Source organism: Urocampus carinirostris, chromosome 7, assembly GCF_059441175.1.
Source record: "Urocampus carinirostris isolate Australia breed hairy pipefish chromosome 7, RoL_Ucar_1.0, whole genome shotgun sequence".
NCBI lineage: Eukaryota > Metazoa > Chordata > Actinopteri > Syngnathiformes > Syngnathidae > Urocampus > Urocampus carinirostris.
Window position 1 is genome coordinate 19,719,556 of NC_142355.1, and position 24,824 is coordinate 19,744,379.

The 24,824-nt window shown below is 39.2% G+C and overlaps 1 protein-coding gene across 2 annotated transcripts; it reads left to right on the forward strand.

Moving 5' to 3' along the window:
- The first annotated feature begins 1,416 nt into the window (after positions 1 to 1,416).
- Positions 1,417 to 8,329, forward strand: saal1 (serum amyloid A-like 1). 2 transcript variants are annotated; one of them, XM_088339295.1, is made up of 13 exons: positions 1,417 to 1,589; positions 2,509 to 2,708; positions 2,853 to 2,951; positions 3,260 to 3,343; positions 3,433 to 3,512; positions 3,591 to 3,650; positions 3,732 to 3,847; positions 4,023 to 4,185; positions 5,435 to 5,517; positions 5,603 to 5,788; positions 6,146 to 6,297; positions 6,378 to 6,470; positions 7,952 to 8,329. In XM_088339295.1, the coding sequence occupies exons 1-13, from the start codon at positions 1,586 to 1,588 to the stop codon at positions 8,027 to 8,029; spliced, it is 1,398 nt and encodes a 465-aa protein (XP_088195421.1). In that variant the 5' UTR covers positions 1,417 to 1,585; the 3' UTR covers positions 8,030 to 8,329. The 2 variants fall into 2 exon arrangements, with proteins under 2 accessions (XP_088195421.1, XP_088195422.1); XM_088339296.1 differs by having other exon boundaries at positions 2,562 to 2,708.
- Positions 8,330 to 24,824: the final 16,495 nt, after the last annotated feature.

Genomic DNA, 24,824 nt, shown 5'->3' on the forward strand with positions numbered 1-24,824 from the left:
TATTCCTCACTATAAGAGAGGGCCAAAGACATTCTCTCTTGCCTTTAGGTGGGAGAACACGTCTCCATGAATTGGTCCGGAGTGCCCTCTGATTTGATCTTTTGTTTTGAAACTTTGTGATAAAGGTCCTCAACTGCATTGCTTCTCTCATGATCTATTTTTTTTAAAGTCCGAATACTTGGTCTGGTCCTGGAAAAGAACACGCGGCGAGACATGAGAATGTCTTTTGCCTTCATTATGTATTTTCAGTATTTTTGATAAAATTTATAAGAAAATAATATATTATAATATAGTAAGAGTGAAGAATGTAATGAGATATAAGTGGTGCTATTGCAGGCCTAAAATGTCATTTTTATGGTCAGGGTTTGTTCTTGTTTTGATGTTTTAAATGGTTTTGCCTGCAAGAAATATTGTAATCGGAGTGGGCACTTAAAAGCTTCAGCCTACCCCTTTTGGGCTCATGATTATGTCATATATTATTGTATTGCACAGTTAATTTGTGCACATATTTGTGTTTTATTTTTGTTCATTATTTGTTAATTTTGTGCTGTGCCCCTAAAAAACTCAGCAGTAGAGCTCCAAATATAACTTCTTCAGTTACTGCGCGCTTTTCAGAGCACAATAAAAAACTCCTCATCAAGCTTGCCAGGTTAAATTAGAATAGAATAGTATAGAATAGAAATTTGTATTTGTAATTGTAAATTTGCAGGCACAGAGCAAAATTGGACAGGATAATAAGTTACTACTTTGTTTTACCAAATATTAGCATCACGACATTAAGTTAGGGCAGCACGGCGGCGCAGTGGTTAGCGCGTGTGCGGCACAGTTCTAAGGTCTTGGGAACCTCCTGTGCGGGTTCAAATCCAGCTTTCGGACTTCCTGTGCGGAGTTTGTATGATCTCCCCGTGCTTGCGTGGGTTTCCTCCAGGCACTCCGGTTTCCTCCCACATTCCAAAGACATGCATTTCAGGTGGATTGGCCGGTCCAAATTGTCCCTAGGTGTGAATGAGCGAGCGAGTTGTCTGTCCCTGTGTGCCCTGCGATTGGCTGGCAACCAGTTCAGGGTGTCCCCTGCCCACTGCCCGATGATTGCTGGGATGGCTCCAGCACCCCTTCGACCCTACTGAGAATAAGCGATGTAGCTGATGAGATGAGATGAGACATTAAGTTAGCAAAATAGCTAATGTAACAAGCATGCTTCAATAATAAATCATTTTATAAAAATCGATATTCTAGAACAAAAAAGTAGATTTGGTAATCTTTTCAACAAATTAAATACAATTTGTAAAGGACAAAAACAGATTTGTGTGCCCAACTTCATGAACTGCCACCGACCTCGTCTACTTGTTCATGCCGATTTAATTCCCATTCAAATGTAAAGTGTTCCCTCAATTAACAGTAAGGGGCGCTAGAGAGCTCAATCTCTCCACACAAAGAAGACGGCAATGACGTTCTGATTTGGGACATGCGCGTGGGATTTAAAACACTCGGCGAAAACAATCTATATAGCAGGCAATTTTAGATTATTCTGATTCATGTGATCGCTACGGTTTGATTAATTATCTCTCTTAAATGAGATGCAATAATGGGTGAGTCTAAATTTCAATTTATTTTAGTCGTGCAGGGGAAAAAGGCTTGCCTTACTTGTTTTACTATTGGTTAGCTGCTAGCTCAATTTATAATGTATTATCTACATGATCAATTATATCTGGATGTTTTGCGTTTCTTCTCATTCGCCACCTTTATTAAAGTTGTATTTTTTTTTTTAGCTCAAACTTCGTTTTGAACGTACTTCTTGTTTTTTTCCATTTCAGTTTCATACCTGTCAACGTATACGTTTCCTGTATTTTATAGGTTTTTGATTGTTTTAAATTTTCTTCACCGTACAACATTTTTTTCTATTACGGGGACAAAATGAAAATAAAAACCCATTTTGTTAGACCTACTTTGCTCTCCCCATATCGGTTATAATGTGGATCGTCTCGGTCACTCGTAGCAGACGACAATGTCATCGTATATTGTCACGGTACGCTTGCAAAATTCCTTGATCAAGCATTCTTTCAGGTGAAGACTATAAAATCTTGCGCAGCTACAGTCAATTTAGTTTTGCTTGTTATACGTAAGTGGCGAGACAACTAAAAAAGATGCTGAAAGAATTGTTTGTGTTGTTTTATTTGTTACTAGAATAAATTTGTTTACATGAATTATCTTTGTTAATCTGCATAGTCTGTCTTGCTGTGAGTAAACAGGTTCTACGTTATGTTTGTAAGTTTTATTATTGCTTAATAAGGGGAATTGTAATCATTTGGGAGGAACTTGGCTGAGGTTGACAGGCATGTTATCTGTAACGTCAAATGTGATCATGTACTTAAAAACAGAACTTACCCTCTTCTTAATTTAGAAAATGAAATTTATTTTACAATTTCTCCGTAGTCTATTTTAAGCACAGGATCACACTAATACATACTATTTCTTACTAGTACACATTCCACGCCCTTTTTATTTCAGATTGCAATAGTCATGGTGCTGATGAGGTAACAAGTGAAAAATGTTCACCACAGAGAAGTGATCACTCTCCACAAATGGAACGTAACCCATCACCTCCTCCAGACACAACTGATGGAGATGAGGCTGAAAATACAGACGCAATTGGAGACACAGTATACAGCAAGCACTGGCTTTTCAGCACGCTGTCTCGCCTCATCCAGGTAACAAGAGAGAAAAAAAACCTACAGTTTTCTTTGGTACTTAAAAAACAATCCTTAGGATTTGTGATGTATCATTTTCTACCATTCTGGAACAATTAAGCTATTCTAGTGTTACACAGAGGTAATGGCACATGTATTTTTCAGATGGTCACAAATCATTCCGAGGAGTCAGATGGTCAGATGCAGCTCACTGATGATGAGGAAGAAGATCTATGTCGAGTTTGGGACATGGCAATGGATAAGGTAATTACATCTTTTTAAGTGTTTTTTGTTGTTCTTGATTGTTGTCTTGATTGGACAGTGGACAGTTGAATTACATGATTTCTTCACATCCCTTTTTTACATAGAACATCTGAGAGATATATTGTGAAACAAGCAGCAAACGTCTGCATCTTTTGGTCCCCTGACTTCATGAGTTACAAAATGTGTACATAGAATGAGAAAACTATGTGGAATGCACCGCTGCTTCAAAAACAATTTGGCAGGGCTTGCTAAGTTCATTTTTGTAAAATTAATGCTTTGTATTTCACTGTTTTTATTACTTTGCACAGAATGTGGCCGGTTTCCTGCAGGAATTCAAAGCTCCAGATATCCTTCTTGGAGTGATAGCCAAATCTGGTAATCCCCGTCTAACGGTGAGTGTCATATTTTAATTTTCAGCCTCGTCAAATGTATTTTACAGATCTTACAGAGTGCATTTGGCTTATTTGTTGTGCTTGCTTAGGAAATCTGTGTAGGGATACTTGGGAATATTGCCTGCTTTCCGGAGACTTGTTTGACTCTAAGCCAAAATGAAGATTTGGGGTAAACAACATCCCCTGAGTTCAAGATTGAAAAGTTGTCGTTGATCTCTTTTTGATGCAAAACCAAAATGGTCCACAGAGCTGTGCTGTTGCTTCTGTTCGGTGATTCTGATCCGCCAACACTTCTTGAGACGAGCAGGTGTCATGCGCATCTTCCAAGTGGAAGTCACATGAGAAAGCCTTCGGCAAGTCGATTCATTTTCTCATGTTATATTTGCAGGTTGATTCTGACCTGCATTTCTCAAAAAGATGTCACTTCACTTTGGCTTCAACGAATAAGACGGCAGCCCTCTTTGCGCGAACATCTCCTTTTCATCATGTCCAGTTCAACCAACAGTATTTACTTTTACTCATTTATCCATGATACTGTAGTGTTCTATTCACACATCAGCTCAATTTATTGTGGCTTGCATAAAGTGATGGAATTATACAATATTTTGTTTTAAACAACAACAATTTGTCCGCTTTGTAACATCGATCGCTACTGACGTTGGTGGTGTTTCTTTCGCAGCGGATCTGCTTGAGAAAGTGGGCGAGCTCACTGAAAAGCTGTTTGACCTTGATGAGGACCTGATGAAAAGTTGGATCACAGCTCGGCCTAATGAGGAGGGAGATGATGCTGACAGCTGTCTGGATCTAGCCCCATGTCTTATTGAAGCTGCCAGACAGCTTAGGTATAAGTCTCCCGCTGAAACTCTACCTATGGCTATCTCTTGCCTTTATTATATGTAACAGTCGCTGGACATATTGGATACATGTTTTTTTCTATGACATGGTGCTCTTCTATTACAGCTACAGTTCTTTAAATCATTTTCTAAAGAAGACTAGTTAATGCAGACCATTTGATACTGTTCCTGATTTGGGCTTACCATTCTTGTTTCTGTCTATCTATACCACGGTTCGGCCAGCAGTGGCACGCGAGGGGTTAACCAGTGGCATTCGAGCACATGGCAAAATAATGTTTTTTTTTTTTAACTGTGCATATTTAGATGAAATTTAGACGTTTTGTTATTTAGAGGCTTTACGGTAGCGCCCCTCCTCTGCTTCGTGTGTCTGTTCCGCGCCTCGCAAAAGGAGGAAAGATACGCGTTGAAACCCAGCCACAAACACCGGCGCGCGATAAATCAACAAATCATGACCGCTCCTCCAGCGAAAAAATCTTGTTCTTTTCAGCCAGCGTGGACAGACAAATGAGGCTTTGTGCAAAAAAAATGACCGTGCTGTTTTGTGCATTATGCCTCGAGAGTGTTTTACCTCGCACGTCAAGTGTTAAACGTCGTTACGAGACGAAACATGAACACCAATTCAAGGATGAGTCTGACAAGGCGGAGACATTAAAACGCGTTGTGTCCAGGTACGGCAAACAAACACAGACCCTGAAAACCTTGGTCACTGCTAAAAACGCCACCACTGAAGCAAGCTATCACATTGCTCACTGCATGCACGGAAAACCATTTACCGGTGGCGAATATATTAAAGTTGTGTGTGTGTTTTCAAGTTTTGATAGTTTCTGACATAAGATTGTATTGATGAATTGTATGGTAGCTGTACAAATCACTGTTTTAGATTGTAGTTCATTGTTGATGAAGAGTGGTTGAAGTCATGGATGTCTACAGGCCTTTCCACATGTTGATCACAATAATTTTTTAGTTTGTTGATGAACAAGAATAGTGGAAGATAAATTGGTCAGTTATACGATTTCTATGTAAATCTATGTTGTATATTTGGACTGGTGTAAAATGACAAGCTCTGTAGGATATAAAAAATTGTTGTGCGAGTCATTAATCTTGGTGTGGCACACTGATTAACAAGGACATTTGAAAGTGACACTCCACATCGAAAAGGTTGCTGACACCTGATCTATACAATGGTCTTACCACTAATTTTCTTTTTCTCAAGTAATAAAAGTATTCATTTTCACAGATCAGAGAGTCCAAATGGCCTAGAGGTTTACCTTCATGTCATGCAGCTGTTATCAACAGTAAATGAGGGCATTCAAATATTTGGTAAGAATAACAAACTTTGAAATTGTATTGAGTTAATTTACGGTGAACTGCTTAACACAAGTGCATTTCCCCCTTTTTTTTATAGCTTCCAGTGATGGACCAGGGAAAGCCATATGGAATTTTGTGTGTGAAGTTGTCTGTGATGATCTCTGCCCGTCAAATGACCTTGCAGTTGTTATGCAGGAACAGAAAGGTGCTTTGGTGCAGGCCTTTTCTGTTTTACATGCGCTGTATGGATTTCAGGATCAATGGAGATGCCAAGATGGCTCAAGTAAGTTTATTTAGCCATACATCAATTACTGAAGATCCTCAAAAGTATCTGTTTTTATTAAACTGATTTTGTATTTGCATCTACACAAATTAAATCCATATTCTATCAACATTTCCTTTTAGTTCTTAAAAATCAAACCTCAGATGCAAAGAGAGAGATGGGAGTGGGATGTTTGTTTTATTCTTAATATTATCATAATCGATATTATTGTAATTAAAATAACAGGGGCATCTATTATTACCATCAACTTGTCTTTTTACAAAATGCAGTTAAAATATAAAGTGGTTGCACATGAATTCAATGTCATTAAACTTGGCTCATTAACTAATGTATTATTGTTTCTTTTCTTCCTCTAAGGTTTGTCTCTTCTAGGAACCATTTTACGAGTGATACAGTACTTGAGTGAAGACGAGTCTCACGGCAAGGAAGTCGCACAAGATGAGCAGCTGCTGACTTTATCAGAAATCACGAATGAATTTCTGTCAGACATATGTTGTCAGATTTCCAAAGTAATGTTCTGATGTTGACAGTTGTTCACTTGCCAGGAATTTTGACTCGCTAATAAAGACTGTTGTTTTGATTTTTGCAGGACACGGTGGAATCTTTGGTAAAGAGTGGTTACTTGACAGAAAAAAATTCAACAGCCGTTTTGGGAAGTTTGCTTCCCAACTATCAGACATCAGTAAGTGGATTGAAACACCCAAAAGACCTGTAAAGACTTTGCCAACTTAATTACTGGTAAAGTCTCATGTTATAGCATAACTTTCAATAGCATAATAGAAATGAAGAAGAATTACTGTAAATATTTGTGTATACCATGCATTTGTTTTTTTACATTTTATGGTAGTATATTACTGTATTATGAGAGGAATGAGTAGAGAGGTGTTGTAAAAGGATAGTGGGATGTTTAGACGCGTTCTAAGGGATGGGCAGGGCACCTGTATGATGCGGCAGGGGTAAACCAGTAAAAGCTGTCTGGCCCTGCTGTTGAACAGAAGAGTGTGTTTTGTCACCTTGACCCGAGTGACATGGCCGCTTTCTTGTGTCCCGTTTCATCTGGGGGGGACGGAAGCATGACCAACTTGGGTGCCGAGGTGCTTAACTTGTTTGGGCATTTGGGTTGGCCATGGTCCAAAAAGTTTTGTGTGTGTTTTCTGCTACTTTTTCCCTTTTTTTCATTGTCTTTGGTTTTGTATGTGTTTGTCTTGCTGTCGGTCACCCCTCTCGAGGGATAGGACCAGGGTAGGTAGATAGATATTACTGTATTCGCGCAATGATTGATCAGTTGAAAATATCGTTGACCACAATCGCAAAACATTGAAAGCAACCACATCCCTCAACTCGCAAAGCGCCTCGGTTATATTTTTTAGTAAAAATATCCAAATCACTTGCATGGACGTTTCATAATACAGTAATTCTCAATGGCACAGGTGCCTCTGCATTTTTCCCCCTGCCACATCCACAATGAAACGTGAGTTAAGCATTGTTGTTTTGCGAAATTACAAATATCGAGTTGTAAAGTCTCAATTCAGTCTTCATATTTGTAATCATACATTGGTACCTGTTAGATGGCAACTCGGCATATGTTCTGCATTTCACCCCTTTTTCAAGCTAAAATTTTCCTATCCTGCTTAGATTCACCGATGTCGAGCAGCCCGTCGAAAAACTCGCAGTACCAGAGAGAAATGTTAGGCAGCCAAGAAAACAGAAAATCGAAAGATATAAAGAAAGAAATATACAAATAAAACTAAAAAAAAAAATCATGATGGAAACAACTCTTTAATGTATCTGATGAAGAATCAGACTTTGAAAGACATGAAATAAATATTAAATTTTGTTTTGGTGTTGTGTCCAAAACTTACTTTGTCAATAAATGATTTATATCATTGCTGCACGTAATTAACATTCGTCACTTTTAATGCTTAGTTTGAGCTGAGAAAAAGTGAAACAAATTTTATACCAATATTTTCTTCTAAATGTTCATTTTTCAGGTTTGCCTGAAAATGTCATGAAGACTTCTAAGTTTTTTGTCCTCTTGATTGAGTTGTATGTCGGTTTGTTATGGGCTTTTGTGTCAGATGACAATGCAATAAGCAAGCAGCTGATGTGGAAAATGACTGAAACCTTTTTTCCCTCCTCTGCTTCATGTCCTTTGTCTAATAGTTTCAGCACCTGTTGCTCATGTTGTCTCAAACGCATCCTGAGTTGGCTGACAAGGTGAGAAAACAATTTCCCATGTGATAGCCGCCGCAGGTCAATATTCAGCCCATGCTTGGACGGTTCGAGAAGCCTCTCTTCCCTCCGGACCGGCCCTCGTCTCTATATTTGACTTTCTGCTGGAGAGCTCCACTCATTCATCCGTGACAGTCTTTCATTGTCAACAGACTAAATATATATTTTTGTTTTTCCCTACACTTTTTACTGTTTGGTAAAGAATATTACAATTATTTTCATCATTAAAAAAAAATCTTTTTTATGTTGTATCAAATTGTCACTGTGTTGAATCACATGAAATGAAATCAGTAAAATGTTTATACAGTAGTTGGTTTAAGATCAGGTAATTGTGTCATTGTAATCCTGTGCAGTCCTTTGAGACATTTTTGTGATTAAGGGCTATAGAAATAAATTTGACTTGACTACAGCTTTTAGAGAAGGCATGTCAAACGTATGGCCTGCGGGGCAGACCAAGCCCGTTGGATGACTTAACCCAGCCCGCCATACATTTCTGAGTACGTCGAACTGAAGAAGTGTATCCCTTGGTTATTTTTATCATTAGTTAGGATTTTTAAAATTAATGCTCACCAAATGCTTCCTCTGACCATTAGAGGGCAGTAAAATATATGCTGTTTTAGTAGGCCCAGCCTAGTTTAATCAGTTTAATCATATTGCCCGTGCAACCAGCACGACAAGGCAAAAATATTTTTTTTTCATAGCTTCCACTTGAGTTTGTATAGGGATCTGAGTTGGTTTGGGTGTAAAACAGATTTCACTAATTGATTTATTTTAACAGTTAACACATTCAATGCCAAACAGTCAAGTCATGTTTATTTGTATAGCCCATCTGTGGTCTGCACAGACCACAGATTATTGCAAGCTACAGACTATTATGAAGCCACCACGTGATCTAAAACCAACATGAAGGCAAGGGAAAACTCAAAAACCTCAGCATCAGGAAAATGAAACCTTGAGAAGGGACCGCACATGAGGAAAATCATAATTTTCCTCATTATGAGTAAATGCATGAAGCTTAGAAAAGATCCCTTGTCATCCATGATTATAACATGTAAAGTAGGCATAACACTGAAAAACTACGGTAAGAATAACAATTTACTGATCCAGCACGCCTGAGACCAGAAAGTGTGGATCCAGACCCAAGCAGAACTTGATAAGTATGACATTACAAAACATAATCACTACTACTAGTTTAGGAAACGTTCACTATCATAATGTTTTCCCACTACTTGGATTTTTGTACAAAGCTGTCTGAGGGGTGCAATTATTTGGACACAATTGTCCATATCATGCCATATCTGTGACAATCATTTTAAGTCTTTTGTTTAACTAAATAAATTAAGTCATAAGGAGGGAGTTTATTCTACACTTGATGATCTCAGGTCAAAAGTGTATGGATACTATTGAAGCCCAATACCACTTTTTTTAAGAGTACATTAACCCCATTATTACTGTTAGGGTATACTGATAGAGTGAAGTAGAAACCATTATTTTTTACATTTATTATTTAAAATCAACAATTGAATACGCTATTGTAGGTAGCAAGGCGAATGGGTGATTAGCGCGCATACCTACGGTGCGGAGGTCCAGGGTTCAATTCCAGTTACCGTGGTCTCCCAGTGTGGAGTTTGTATGTTCTCCCCATGCCTCTGTGGGTTTCCACCTTCCAAAGACATGCATGTCGGGTTAATTGACGGTCCAAATTGTCCCTAAGTGTGAATGAGTTTGTGAATAGTTGTATGTCTCTGTGTGCCCTGCTACTGGCTGGCAACCAGTTCAGGGTGTCCTCTGCTCACTGTCAGAAGGGAGCGGGATGGGCTCCGGCACCCCCACAACCTTAGTGAGGATTAGCGGTGCAGAAAATGGATTGATAGATACTCTATATACACCAAATAACAAGTAATCTCACAGGCATTTGTTTAACAAAAGCACTGTGTTAATTTATTTTACAAAAAACTACTGTCAAGTGATAAAAACGGGGGAGACCGTTTAGCCAATCAGAATGCAGAACACAATGTTTGATGCAAATCTCTTAGGTAGTGAAACCATGAAAAGTAAACCGCTTTAGAGCGAGGGATTACTGTGCACTAAGAAATTCCCGATCCCTTGGAATTTTAATTTTCCCATTCTATTTATTTTTTTATTACTAGCTATACTAATAACCTTTTTTCTATAAAAACTATTAGAAGAATATATTTTTTGAGTATTTAAATTATCACAATTCTGCGTTATCTGCTATAATTGTCCCCTTTTTTTAATTTATCAAAAGCATAGTATAACAATACTTCTAATGACCTGAGGTATCTACCAATGGGGCAAGATTTTTTTATTTTTTAAAACTGTAATAAACCTGTACGATAGCATATAATTAAAACTCATTCAAGCTTGAGGGATACATAGTAGAAAAAACATACTCACGGAGGCCAATAAATTAATGGCATAAACAGTGTACCATAGCTGGAGGGCTGGTGTCTTTTAGGGAGGTTACAGTTTTATTATGATTCAGTGATGTAAGATTTGATAATAAAACGATTATTGTTTTTTTTTAACCCCTGAATATTTTCCCTTATTTAAGATTTAATCTCTTGTAGAGTTTGAAAAATGGAAAAACAACAGTTGGAAGTGATTGCATTTTGCATTAGCAAGTCATTTTTCCCTTGTGCTTCTCTCAGCATCCTCTCACAGGCCTCATAGAATGTGGCGGGCCATTTGTTTGACACAAGACCAACTACGGACACTCAGTGTGACCAAACTGCACTATTTTTTTCTACTTTTATTTGCCTAGCCTTTCACAAGGTTTTGGGTATTGTGGAGTAACTGTAGCAGCAAGATGACAGACAATCATGTCACTTCCCTCTTGGTGAGCCTCATGTTATGTAAAACAAATACAATTTTCCCAACCTTAGGAGTATTTAAAAAAATAAAAGGGTGTTTATGCGATCGTGTATTTTTGCATTTTGTTCAAATCAATATTGTTTTTTTAACAAATAAGGGTTTTTTTGCCACAAGCAGGTGCCAAATAATACACAATTTCCCTTTGAAATTTCAATAAATTAATGGTAACCATCCAACCAGTTGAGGGGGTCCACTGCCCAAAGATGTCTGGGATGGGCTCCAGCACCCCATTGTGAGCATAAGCGGCGCAGAAAATTGATGGATGGATGAATGGAAAGGCAATTGTCTATTTTTCTCATTATTAATTCCCAACACTAAAATTGTCAACACTTTGAAATATAGGGACACATGAAGAAACTACACCATAAAGCCTTCTTGAACCACATTCTTTTATTCCATCATGCATGAGATGAACCTCACTGAACTGGTATTGAGTCATCTCCAAGCGTATGAGTAACGGTGCTAATGCTGATGGCAACAACAAGTGTTTACCTGAGGGTGACAGTCACTCAGTGAGGACAATAACAATAGATGAAAGGCTCCAGCTCGCCAACAATGAGCTCATTTGCTTCCCAAATGCGCCATTTTGTCCACTCGTGACGAAGAACAGGGCTGCCTACGTATGACCAGCCTGTTTAGGAGGGCTCTGTGAATATAGCAGCTTTTTAATTAAAGCTTGGATTGATATGTAGAACACGCTTTCTAATGGTAATTTGGAGACGGAGACACAGATCACCTCACGAAACAAAAAACCCTGTCTTTAAAACACGATTTCTGTCCAGGCAGTACCTGAGCTATGCTGGTCACCAGTGTTAGGAGTAATGTGATACAAGGGAACAGGTTTCTGGAACACAATTTGTTTTTCTCTGTGACAAGTACTGTAACGCGTAATGGATCAAATTCTGTAACTAAACAGTTGCCATAACATGGTGCCTTCCTCATTAGTTCTAATTTTGGCAACAAGGCAACGCTTAGGAGGGTGGGCATGTTTATATCAACCTACAAAATATAACTGAATACAATTACGGCAGAGCCGTCTCGAACAGAGTACGAGGCCACAGAATTTCTCCCTACTTATATTCTGATATTCTTCCTACCTTATATAGTCTCATCCAAGCAGTATTTACAACTTTAAAATATTGAAATCAGGAGTTCAGTTTATATGCACATACAGTATCTAATTTTTTTTAACACACGGGAATGAGGGCGTGGCTTGTACAGGAACAACAAAACTAATGGTGAAACAGTGAGAATTTACTGTAAGAGTGCAGAATTTTGGTATTTTGTTTTGTAAAATTACTTTTGCAATATACTATGCCAAGAGAAAAAAAGAAAATGTCTCCGACATTACCTAGAAATGGAGAAGGAAATCTTCTAGTGGTTTTACAATAGACAACATTCAACACAATTACAGCAAAACAACACTCCGGTTTAAGGTGTTGGATGAGAAATATTAAGTTTGGTTTATATTTGTTTCCTGTTTTGTTTTTATTTCAGTTTAATGACTGGTCATCTACTCTATTTCCATTTGATATTTTTGTTTTTAGTAGCAAAATTGACTTTTATGCGCACTGATAGGAATTTAGAATCAACCTAAATCTGTTCTTGTGTCAGCACTTAAAGTCACACAATAATAAACTTCAAATTTCAATAAGAATTTAAAAGAATGACAAGAAGTTTAATCAAATAAGCAAATAAAAAAAAACATAATGTAAATGTTCTCCTTCTCAGGGAATCCCAAATCCATGGGTATATGCTTTAGGCATATGCTGGTTCTCAAAGTCCAGCAATCCACAGTCAAGACCGAAGGAATTATTCAATTCCTATCGTGACTTGGATGTTGAGCTTTATAAGGAATGAGATCCCTGTTAGATTCGTAGTCTGGGTAGCTCACCACTCGGATGACCGATATTTCAAATTGTTCAAGGAATAGAGGAAACCCTGGCCCAAACTCTTCAAATTAGGGTTTTTCATCCATTGCGAATCACACCGTCACCAGGTGGAGTCAAATGGAAGGTTTTGTTTGAAAAGGCGAGATTTGGTCTTCCAAGGGGGAGCACGGCTGCGCAGTGGTTAGCGCGTGTGCGGCACAGTTCTGAGGTCATGAGATTGAACCTTCCTGTGTGGAGTTTTCATGTTCTCCCGGTGCTTGCGTGGATTTCCTCCGGGCACTCCGGTTTCCTCCCACATTCCAAAAACATGCATGTCAGGTTAATTGGCCGATCCAAATTGTCCCTAGGTGTGAATGAGCAAGCGAGTTGTCTGTCTCTGTGTGCCCTGCGACTGGCTGGCAACCAGTTCAGGGTGTCCCCTGCCCGAAGACGGCTGGGATGGGCTCCAGCACCCCCGTGACCCTACTGAGGATAAGCGGTGCAGAAAATGGATGAATGGTTTTCCAAGCAATGATTGCTATTGATTTCTACAGATAATCGCAGGTCCTGTCTGTCTACACTGGCTGTCAGCAATAAGGCGAGCTAATGGCACTCACTAAAATGTCTATGATGTCTTTTTTCCCTGTTTTCTTTTTTACAAAACCTTATCAAAACAGAAAACAAGTGGTTGTTCGCTAATTAAAATATTTTTTTTCATTCGATAACTTTGTCATATGACCACATTTTCACTACAATGTGTTTCCTATCAAATTTTTATAATTTATTTACATGTCAAATTGTCCTTTTGTTTATTTCTAACTCGCTTTTTAAACAGTTGTAACACAGGTCTTCAAAGGTATTCTCGAACATATTTTTTGTTTGTTTTACTGTTCCTCCCCACACTTATACAAATATATTATAAAATATTCCATATGGTGAGGGACTCGAGAAATTTAGTTTCTAAGTTGACCCATCTTGCCTGTTTCCTGGAGAGCTGTGATGTCACTGAATGAACACAATGTTTAAAAAAAAAAAGGCGAATCCCATTAACACTGCATGTGAGGGTACCTCCGAAACAGACAGCGATTGTAGTGAACAGCGATTGCATACCACTAGCGATTAGTGTTGAGGCTGCCAAAGGCTTTCCTGTTTTGTTTGCTCCTGGTTTGCGCTCGTTGTGTTGTTTGGCCATCAAGTCTAACGTTGACACAGGTTTTACCGTGTACCTTGATTATCTTTTTCCTTGCAGGCTCCGTGTTTATCACTGTGGCTGTTGCAGCTTTTCGTTGTTTGTTTGCTTGCCTTGTGTTTCTCCGCCGACGCTCCAGTCACCTTTAATTGGTCAGTCCTGGTTAGCTCCCTGGTGGCGGCTCTCAGTGTTTTTTTTGCCAGTTGTTGTACCATTTCTTCATCCACCAGCGACGCAACACTAAGGGAATTATCCTCAAAAACTAACAAACCTTCCCTGAAACACTCCTTGACTAATTAATACGTAAAACAATATGGCAACTGGTTGGCTCGGATGCTGGTGTACCCCCCATGACGTCACAGCCCAGGATGACAAAAACAAGACTGGCTGTCTTCAAAATTCAGTTGACGAAAAAAAAAATATTTGGAATATAGCGATGTAATATACATAGATTTTCTGCCTAAACAATGTACTATTGCCTCACATTTTGCATGTTTAAGAATTTGGGAATACCTTCAAAATCCAATGTATGTGCAAGCAGTACCTGAGCTATGCCTGCACGTGCATCGCTGACCAGGGCCTCAGTCACGTCCTCTTTGTGTAGCAGACGCACAGAATGATTCAGATAAAAAGACGCGTGGCCTTTAAAGACGGCCGGAAAGCCCGTGACTTACACTCTAGCGGGTGCTCGGTCCTCGAGCAGCCCCTTTAGGCGGGTCACGTCAAGCCGATGAGGGTAAAACGCAGATGCTCGCCAATGACCTGCCAGTCTTGATCGGCGGCCTGCCAGTCTTAGACGCTGCCTGATATGATCCCTAGCACGCTTGCAACGTCAAGGTGCCAATCTGCGAGAAACTCTCCGTCTGACGCTGATTTCTAATGTCAGTCATCGCCCACGCTGTTCTTAGCGAAAACTTGACCTTTGAATGAAATGTGTTCTATTCTCAGCTATTCTTTGTTTGGATGTTTACACGTCAATGTAAAGGACACATTTACGTATGTACATGATGTTCACAAAGTTCTATATTAAGGATCTGTGGTTCATGGCCTTAACTCATCTTCATGTATCCAACTCCGACTTTTTTTACCTGTAAATACATAAATTCACCTACTGCTCATATGATAAAATTGAAAGCAGATATATATTTATTTTTCTTCATGATGCTTTTAAAAATCATTATGAATTTGGTATAGTGTAATCAGTAAAAATGATCATCATCAGGTGGCAAGCTCTATGGTTTAGGGTCAAGGTTCAATTCCAGCTACCGGCCTCCCTGTGCAGAGTTTGCATGTTCTCCAAGTGTCTGCGTATGTTCCTTCCGGGCATCCTGGTTTCCTCCCACATTCTAAAAACATGCATGCCAGGTTGATGGGTCCAAATGTGTCCCTACCTAGTGAAATGTTTGTTACTGTGTGCCCTGTGAATGACTGGCAACCAGTTGTGGCCCACTGCCCAAAGATGGCTACGATATGCTCCAGCACTTCCGCGACCCGAGTGAGGATAAGTGATGCAGAAGATGGATGGGTGGATGAATAATCTTTTCAGATAAAAAGTTAGCTATTTCACTGTATACTTTCCACAATACCTGCAGCTCTACTCTGGACAATTTCTGGTTAAAGAGACACTGTGTGATATTTGAGACTCAAAGTGACTAAACCATACAATGTTTTTCTCTTTCTTTTAGCCCAGCCTTTTGAAACGTTCTTGGTTTCAATAATATAAAATATTGGTATTTTACTAATCCACCTTTCGAACTATCAGTTAAAGTTTCTTGTTTCAACAACAGATTATGTGTTCCCTTAAATATTACTTTTCTTATGAAATGAAATGATCTGCATTTTTATAGCACTTTTCAAGTCAATGAAGACTTCCCTAAGCGCTTTACAATGTGCCACCATTGTGTTACCCATTCACACACACTCACACAACAATAGCGGCCGTGCAGCCATGCAAGGCGCCAACCTGCTTATTGGGGATACAGTGTCTTGCCCAGGGACACCTAATACACATATAACACGGAGGAGCCGGGATTCGAACCTGCGATCTCTTGATCCCCAGACGAGCGCTCTACCTCCTGAGCTGATGCCGCCCTTATGTTCTCAGTCGTTTAATGGATTTACTTATTTTCATACATATGAAAAATAACCATTACCTTAGTTTATTTGATCCAGATAACTTGCTGTCATGATTACTGATGCCAACAGCCTCGGGACCTGATTGGCTGTTGGACTCTTTTAAAACTCTGTCTTCCGAAAATAACCCGTCAGACCGTCTGCAAACCTATGCTCTCAGCTAGGCAAGCTTTTGAACTCTCCGACATTATCTTGCCCGGTTTTCCTGCCTGATACCTGTTGCCAACCTCTTTTCTGGACCCGTTTCTGTTTTACTCTCACGTCCTGGCCATCGAGCTGTTTTCTCGCTGTCAACGACTACCCTCGCTCGACACGGAAGTGGCACTTCTGCGTTCCTGCCATTTGCTACCCGTGAGCGACGATCATCGGATTGTGGATGCAAACACGGCTCTCTTTCTTAATAAAAACTGAGTAAAACGAACGCTATTGGGTCCTGTCCCCGTTCCTGGCTTGTGACACTTGCTCCTTCTATGCTGTGGTTGGTTATTCATAACAAGAAAACATAACTGCTAGAACAGGCAATTTTGCTTTTTTCTATTATATTTTTATCTCTTTTATATTAAAATGAGAAAATTTACATGCACTGCTTTGCTGTTGTAGTCAATTTTGAAATGGTCTTTTCTTTTAAATATACATTTAAAATTAAGTAAAATAAGAAAAGCAAAGAAAATTGTTATTTTATTTTCAAAATCAAAAGTATTCTTATACACTTAACTGGCATTGTTTTGGAGGTCATTGAAATTCTATGTCGTACAGCACTTCTTGGTATCAGTGTCGAAGCCGATCATTGTTTTGTATTAGGCCAGTTAAAAAAAATTGTAGATAATTCTTAGACTTTGTGCCAGTTGTTAAGGTGGCTAAAATGTAATTTTGTGATTATATCCCAACTCAACTCTAAAACATTTCTGCATAATGCTAAGAGTTACAAATTAACGCAAGATAACGTTTGTAGTTCAATAAAGTTTGTAGTTTAGAAGACACTCAAAATAAGGAGAGAAAACATCAATAATATTGAACTTGAAAGGAGAGCAGAGGACTGCTCAAATACCCTCAAATGCAAGATTACAACTTGTTCTAAAGGTCCTCCCCCAAGCCCTTTATTATAATAATCTTATAGGTTGCAAAAAGCAGATCAGCCCTTAAAAGGTTACAAAATCAAAAATCAGCAAAACGATTGGTCAATAGAGAACATGACGTCAACAATGCAAAATAGTCGGAATATCGAACAACCCTGGCAATCCTTTGCCATCTCCTTTGCGGGTGTCCAATATTAAAAACAGAACTACATTTTTAACTGTAAGCAAGCAAATCCACTTACCAATAACGAACCAAGCTGTCGTCACAATCTAATGACAGGTAAGCAAACATGTTGCTACATGATGAAGAACACGTCCGCAGTGTCGTGTCCTTTGAATCCAAGTCCCGGCCTATTCAAAAGCACCTGGTCAAGGCAATATTGTAATGAAGCCTAATGCTTTTAGACATAATCAAAGCTCCGTTCTGCTTGTCTACTGCCTTCACTGGCTTTCTGTCTCATGTCATTCTCTTGACATAAAAAGATGAGTGACATGAGTCTGAAAAATGCTAAGTCCCTTTCAAATATAAACCACTTGTTATGTTCATGTTTTTCCTGGGTGAATCTCGATAAACAAGGTCCAAATAAGTTGTACACTATTCTAAAATCTTTCTTTAATAGATATCATTTGGTAAATTACGGATTTTTTTTAATGATGTGTTGAATTTACTTGATTTTTTCCTTTTCCCCTTTCTTCTTGTGTTTTTAGCTCTTATTTATTTATTTCCCCCCCCAAAAAAATAAAAACAAGGAGGGGGGGCAAATGTGGAAAAATTGATTTAAAATTATTTTGTAAAGTGCCAGCACACAATAAAATAATCTGGATCCAATGAGTTATTTTAAGTACTTTAAAAATAATGTATTATTTATTGAGAATTTTTTTAATAATGAACATTTTCATTAATTATAATTAATCAATTAAAATAATTAAAATTATCTACCTAAAAATCGGATATTCTCTGAGTAATTTTATCTTGTGCAGCCATTAAACTAAATGCAGATTGGTAAATTCATCATCCTTGTTTTTTATTGCAACTACTTGTTCTCCCTTCTGAAGTAACTAGGAAAGAAGTGGCTAAAACTATCAATGTTAGAAAAAAATTGTTTACATTTTAAAGACACAAATATTTTCTACACTTTCAAGAGTCAATTATTTTTTACAGTTCTTAAGGTTAAACTTTAGTAGACACTCAAAATAGGGCGAGAAGACATCAATGGATTTTGAACTTGCAAAGGGGGCCAGGAGAAACGCTCCCACATAAGAAAATTCCATCCCTTCTTACAGCCCTCCTCTTAGCGCCCTCTTTTTATGAAATCTTCAAGGTTACAATAAACGGATCAGCCCCTAAGGGATGTGGATATCAAAGAACAGCTGGTAGCGACAATGACGCAATAGTTAAAACAAAGAACAACAGTGAGTCCAAATGAGGAACTAACATCCCAGGAAATCTCCTTTCCTTTCATCTAATAGTAACAAACATAAATGTAAATGTTCTGCATTTATATAGCGCTTTTCAAGTCAATGAAGACCTCCCAAAGAGCTTTACAATGTGCTTCACACTTTCCATTTTTTACACACACTAACTAACAGCAGTGTCAGCCATGCAAGGCAAATACCTGATCATCGGGGGCATTAGGGATTCAGTGTCTTGCCCAAGGACACTTTGACATATAACACGGAGGAGCCGGGAATCCAACCTGCGACCTCTTGATCCCAAGACAAGCGCTTTACCTCCTGAGCTTATCAACACTGGAAAGCTATTTTACGCTTAAAGTTGTTTCCGTTAAGTCTGGAATAAGTATATCTGAGAGAGACAGTGTAAAACCTATAAGAACACTGTTTTTTCCCTTTTACTAGGTCTATTGTTGGAAGAACACCATAGGAGTTAAAACACTTTGACAATACATATTTAACTCTGTTTACTTTACTGTGCAGCCTGCACAGTACACCTGCATGTAGCTTAGCAACTGTAATTTCATATAAATGGAATTTGTGTTGTTGTAGGATAAAACTGCCAATGCACACACAAGGATATTACTTAAACTGTACCGTACTGTACCGAGTTTTCTTACTGATTTATTAGCATGCCAGGCTTCTTTTTCTTTTCTTGTTTTGTCTAATAAATATAGAATAAGTGTAACCCTGATGATTCAATAACCCTTATTGGATCATCAGGCTGATCAATTTTGGTGGAAACCCTGACTGTGTGCATGCTTTACAGTAATAAAGCGCTCTTGTCCATTTTTTTGGTAGCAACACAAGATAACTACTGGCAGGAAAAACAATTATCATTGATGTAACATAACCTGAGTATTCTTTTTGAGTTTGTAAAAATGCTATTATTACTTGTGTTTTCAACCTAAAACTATGATTTTTCCATTCTGTCAATACCATGCTTGTATTTTTTCCACTGTGAATTTGCAGCTCGGCCTTGTGCCCGTGTACATTAAGCTTGTCACCAAGTAGCATATGTTGCTGTTTGCTAGAGAATGAAAGACGTGTCGCCAATCAAAGAGACGTGAGGAAGTGCACGTAAGCAGACCAGACCATTCACTATACCCTTTAGTTGGTTATTCAAACAACTGCCAGGATGATGTGGAAAGAGCGGAATTCTATTCATGTTGGGGACCTTGAGTTCCGTGGAAATTCAAATAGCATGCTTTCCTTTATAATATTACGTTGTTGTACGTCCCAAGACATGTTTTGGTTTCTGCTCCTCCTATTAAAAGTGATTATTTTACAACCTTAGATTTTATTCCTATTTAATCTGATAGTAACAATTTAAATGTAGATGTATTCACCAATAGTCACTGGCTATAATATTCAATGAGCCGACAGTACAAAAGATTTTAAACATTTACGTTCTTAATTTGAATGCATTTCAATTTCTATAGAAGTAGTAGCACAACTTGGTTATGTCTCCTCTGTACCTTCTTGTCATGTCCGTGAGGCATCAGAGTTAAACTGTATTCGTGAGGTTTTTTTTAAAGAATAAAGTGATCCCTGAATTTTTTTTTCAAATACATATAGATTTTGAATATACATACAAAGGGGCGGCACGGCGGGTGAGTGATTAGCGCGTCCGAGGCACAGTTCATGGGATCAAATCCAGCTACCAGCCTTCCTTTGCGGAGTTTGCATGTTCTCCCCGTGCTTGCGTGGGTTTCTTCCGGGCACTCCGGTTTCCTCCAGCATTCCAAAAACATGCATGTCAGGTTAATTGGCCAGTCAGTATTGTCCCTAGTTGTGAATGAGGTGTCTGTCCTTGTGTGCCCTAATGGCTGGCAACCAGTTCAGGGTGTACCCTGCCCACTGCCTGAAGATAGCTGGGATGGGGTGCAGCACCCCTTCGACCCTGCTGAGGATAAGTGGTGCAGATAATGGATGGATGGATAGATACAATGATATACAAAATGCAAAGTCCTTTACAGGACAAAGAACCTGAAATATGTCACAAAAGCAAAGGACGTAACATCATTGCCTCAACGCTTGTTTTTCAACAAAATTATGAAAGCCACAAGTAGTGCAATGCGTATTTTACAGTGTGATAGTCATTCGATTGGTTATATTTTGGAACGAAATAGTTTTTTTTCCCCCAGGATCAGTATTGTCACATGCCGCTGCCCATTAATGCTGAGGTCCAGCTCATCTTTGAAGATCGAGATGACGCTTTACACTGAAAAACAACAGTGACCTGATAATGAAAGTGCTCTATCTGAGTCAAATCACGAGCTTCTCATGTTACTGGTATTTATGAAAACCAGTACTTTCTGTTTCATATGAGCGAGCAAACACCTACCCAAAAAAATGGCCTGGAGAGGGATGGACACTGCCAGGCTGTACTTGCCCTTGGCACAGACTAGGAAGTGGTGCCTTTTAACCTTAGCAGGGATCCGTGAACAGTGATGTCAACAGAGCCACTTTTAATAGATATCAAAAGTATGCATTTGATTGCTATTGCTTTACATACTGTTATTTTACACAGGGCTTATTTTATGATTGCAAATTATTAGCTTATTATTAGCAAGAATCTTGAAATGGAAAATCTCAATTTTTGTGATGTAATATAATTTCTACCATAAAATAGGCCAATGTAATGCGGCCAAAATGACAGATGGCAAGATTTTGTGTCATTCACTTTCAAATGCTAATGGACTCTATTGACATGATAATATATGTCTATCTACCTATCTATCCTGGTCATATCCCTCAAGATGGGTGACCGACAGCAAGACAAACACATACAATAACAAAGAGAATAAAAGGGGGAAAAAAATAGCAAAAAACACACACAAAAATATTTGGACCCCAAACAAGTTAGGCACCTGGGCACCTAAGTTGGTCATGCTTTCGTCCCTCCAGATGAAATGGGACACCAGAAAGCGGCCAGGTCACTTGGGTCAGGGTGACACAACACACTCTTTTGTTGAACAAAAGAAATAATATATGTAATATATAATATATTTATTAGAATGAATGAATGAATAAAAACTTTATTTCGAAAATTAGAAAATAAAAACAGGACAAAAACAATGACTCAACAACAAAAATAATGTTAACATAACATGTTCGAAAAGGGTTAGTGAGAAGCAGACGCTTAGTTTCCCTACCCCTTCATCTTCCTTATTAGTTAAATTTTACAGATGGCTCCTCTTTTGTGTCCAAAATTAACAAGATCTCACAGATATACAAATTACATAGGTCAGATATCAATAATTATTATTATAACAATAGTCACATATGTTATATAATAATCCTCGTAGTACCCATCTGTTAACGTTATAATGCTCCTAGTCACTAAATATCATTGTGACACTAATGATAATAACAGCAATAGAAATAATAAAAGTTATAATATAATAATAGTAAAAATAACATCAAGGTTAACTATAGTTGTAAACCATCCATTTGCTATGCAACATTCCCAATCTCTAGTATCACTCATACCCCATTTTCTTCATCTCTGTATTCTGCCAGTTAGGTTTTCTTTTGTATTTAAATTTGAACACATGAATATTTGGACGTTGTTTGATCTCGTCTTGTAAATTGTTCCAAAGTTTGACTCCACACACAGACACACACATACTTTTCCTGGTGGTTCTCACCATTGGGATTTTGAATTTACTACAGACCCTTAAGTTATAACTTCCCTCTTTCCGAGTGAATAATTTTTGCATATTTTCTGGCACTATGTTTTTGTTGACCTTAAATAGCAGTTGTGAAGTGAAATACTGTACTAAATCATCCATTAGCATATTATTAAGGAGACATTTTATATTCTTTAGCGCAAGAATCTGCAAGGTTGCGCCCGTGGGAACCATGTAGCACTTTAACAACACCTGAGTAGGCATTAGGGGTTCAGTGTCTTGCCCAAGGACACTTTGCGCTTACCCCTGAGGAGCCGGGAATTAAACCTGTGACCTCTCAAACCCAAGACGAGCCAGATACCTCCTGAGCTACTGCTGCCCCACAAAATCTCTCCAGCGGGTTCTGGGTTGTCCCTGGGGCCTCCTGCCGGTGGGACTTCCACTGGAAACAAATCTGACTTAATGTCGGCAATGCGGACCAAAGTCTGGCACCAGTCATACATGGACCGCCAAGCTCAAATAAGACTGCCCGATACCCCATACTCCCTAAGCACCCCACACAGAGCTACTAAAGGAACACGGTTAAATGCCTTCTCCAAGTCCACAAAACACATGTAGACAAGATAGGCAAACTCCCATACACCCTCAATGACTCTCCAGAGTGGGTCGAGCTGGTTCACTGTTTCACGGGCCAGACAAAAACCACACTGCTTCTCCTGAATCCGAGATTCGACTTCTTGGCAGACCTTCCACTCCAGTACCCCCGAATATACCTTACCAGGGAGGCTGACAAAGTGTGATTCCCTTGTAATTGGAACACATTCTTTTTGAAAGGGGGACCACCACCCCAGTATTCCAGTCCAGAGGTACTCTCTCCAATGTCCACGGGATGGTGCAGAAGCGTGTCAACCATGACACGCCATCAACATCCAGAGCCTTAATGAACTCTGGACGGATCTCATGCAACCTTGGGGCCTAGCCACTGAGGAGCTAGTTAACAACCTCAGTGCCTTCAACGGCGGATATATGAGAGGCCACCTTCAGTGTCCACAGGCTCTGCTTCTGTGTTGGTGGAATTGAGGAGGTCTCTGAAGTATTCTGCCCAGTGCTTAACAATGTCTAGGGTTGAGGTTAGCAGCGCCCCATCTTCACTATACAAAGTATTGATGACACACTGCTTTCTCCCCCTAAGAAGCTGGATGGTAGATCAGAATTTCTTTGAAGCCGCTTGGATGTTGCCTTCCATGGGTTTGCCAAACTTCTCCCCTGCCTGAGATTTTGCCTCTGCGACTGCCGAAGACGCATTCTGCTTGGCCAGCCGATACCTGGCAGCTGCTTCCAGAATCCCAAAGGGGAGGAGGGCCCGATAAGACTCCTTCTTCAGCCTGTTAGCATCCCTTACCGCCAGTGACCACCGACAGGTCTGAGGGTCGCCGCGACGGTTGGCAACGCCTAGCTTGCGGCCAAAGCTCTGGTCAGCTACCTCGACAATGGAGTAAAGCAACATGGTCCACTCAAACCCAATGTCCCCCGCCACCCTCGGGACGTGGGTAAAGTTCTGCCGGATGTGGGAATTGAAACTCTTTCTGACAGGAGATTCTGCTAGAAGTTCTCAACAGACCCACATAACACGATTGGGTCTGTCGATTAATTGAATTGACTTTATTGTCATTGATATCCACATTGTGAAACATTGTATCAAACAAGATTAGGCGAGTAAACATCTAATAAAGATTTCAAAGAGAGAGAAAAAAAAAAGACAGTCAAGGAGTCTCAAAGAGCTGCACAGACCACAGCCTATTAGTACTCCATCCCTTGACCTAAAACCTACACGAGGGCAAGGAAAAACTCAAAAAGTTCAGCATCAGGAAAACGAAGAAACCTTGAGAAGGGACCGCACATGAGGTAATCCCCCTTCTAGGATGACCAGGCTGCCATGGATGTTGCATTGACAAACAATAAAATTAAAAATTAAACTTACCGTAATTAAAGTATAAGGCAGAAAACAACATTTACAACGGAGTGCTTAGAGACTGGCCTAAGTTGGAATAATTGTGCAATATTCGTGAATGAGAATAGTTGCATCGTAAGTGCAATAACATCTAGCAGCAACATTTTATTTTGTAAATCAAAAGGAATATATTTTTACAGTTTTTTGCAATAGTATATATTTTCAGTTTCAATTAGTGGCAGCAAAAAAGGAAAAAAAAACAAAAGTCCCAAGATATGTTTTCACAGTTTGGAGCCCTCATTTAGGATGGTGATGGCCGTGGGGAAGAGGCTGAATTGATGTATCATAATGCACTCCAATGTGCAGTCGCATATAGTGAGATTTGAATTTGTAATGAATGTGTCGGGCAGCGCCTTGAGTAAGATTAGCCATCCAAATCTCCTGTAGCTTGACGCTCAGACGCCGACTAAATCCCCCCCTGATTAAAGCTAACAGAACTGGGACAGACTCACGCTCAGACAAGTTGTGACACAATATCTTGGAGGAGAAAGTCAGTCTAACTTTTCCGTTAAATGGAATCTAGAAAAAAAAATTAGGGTTAC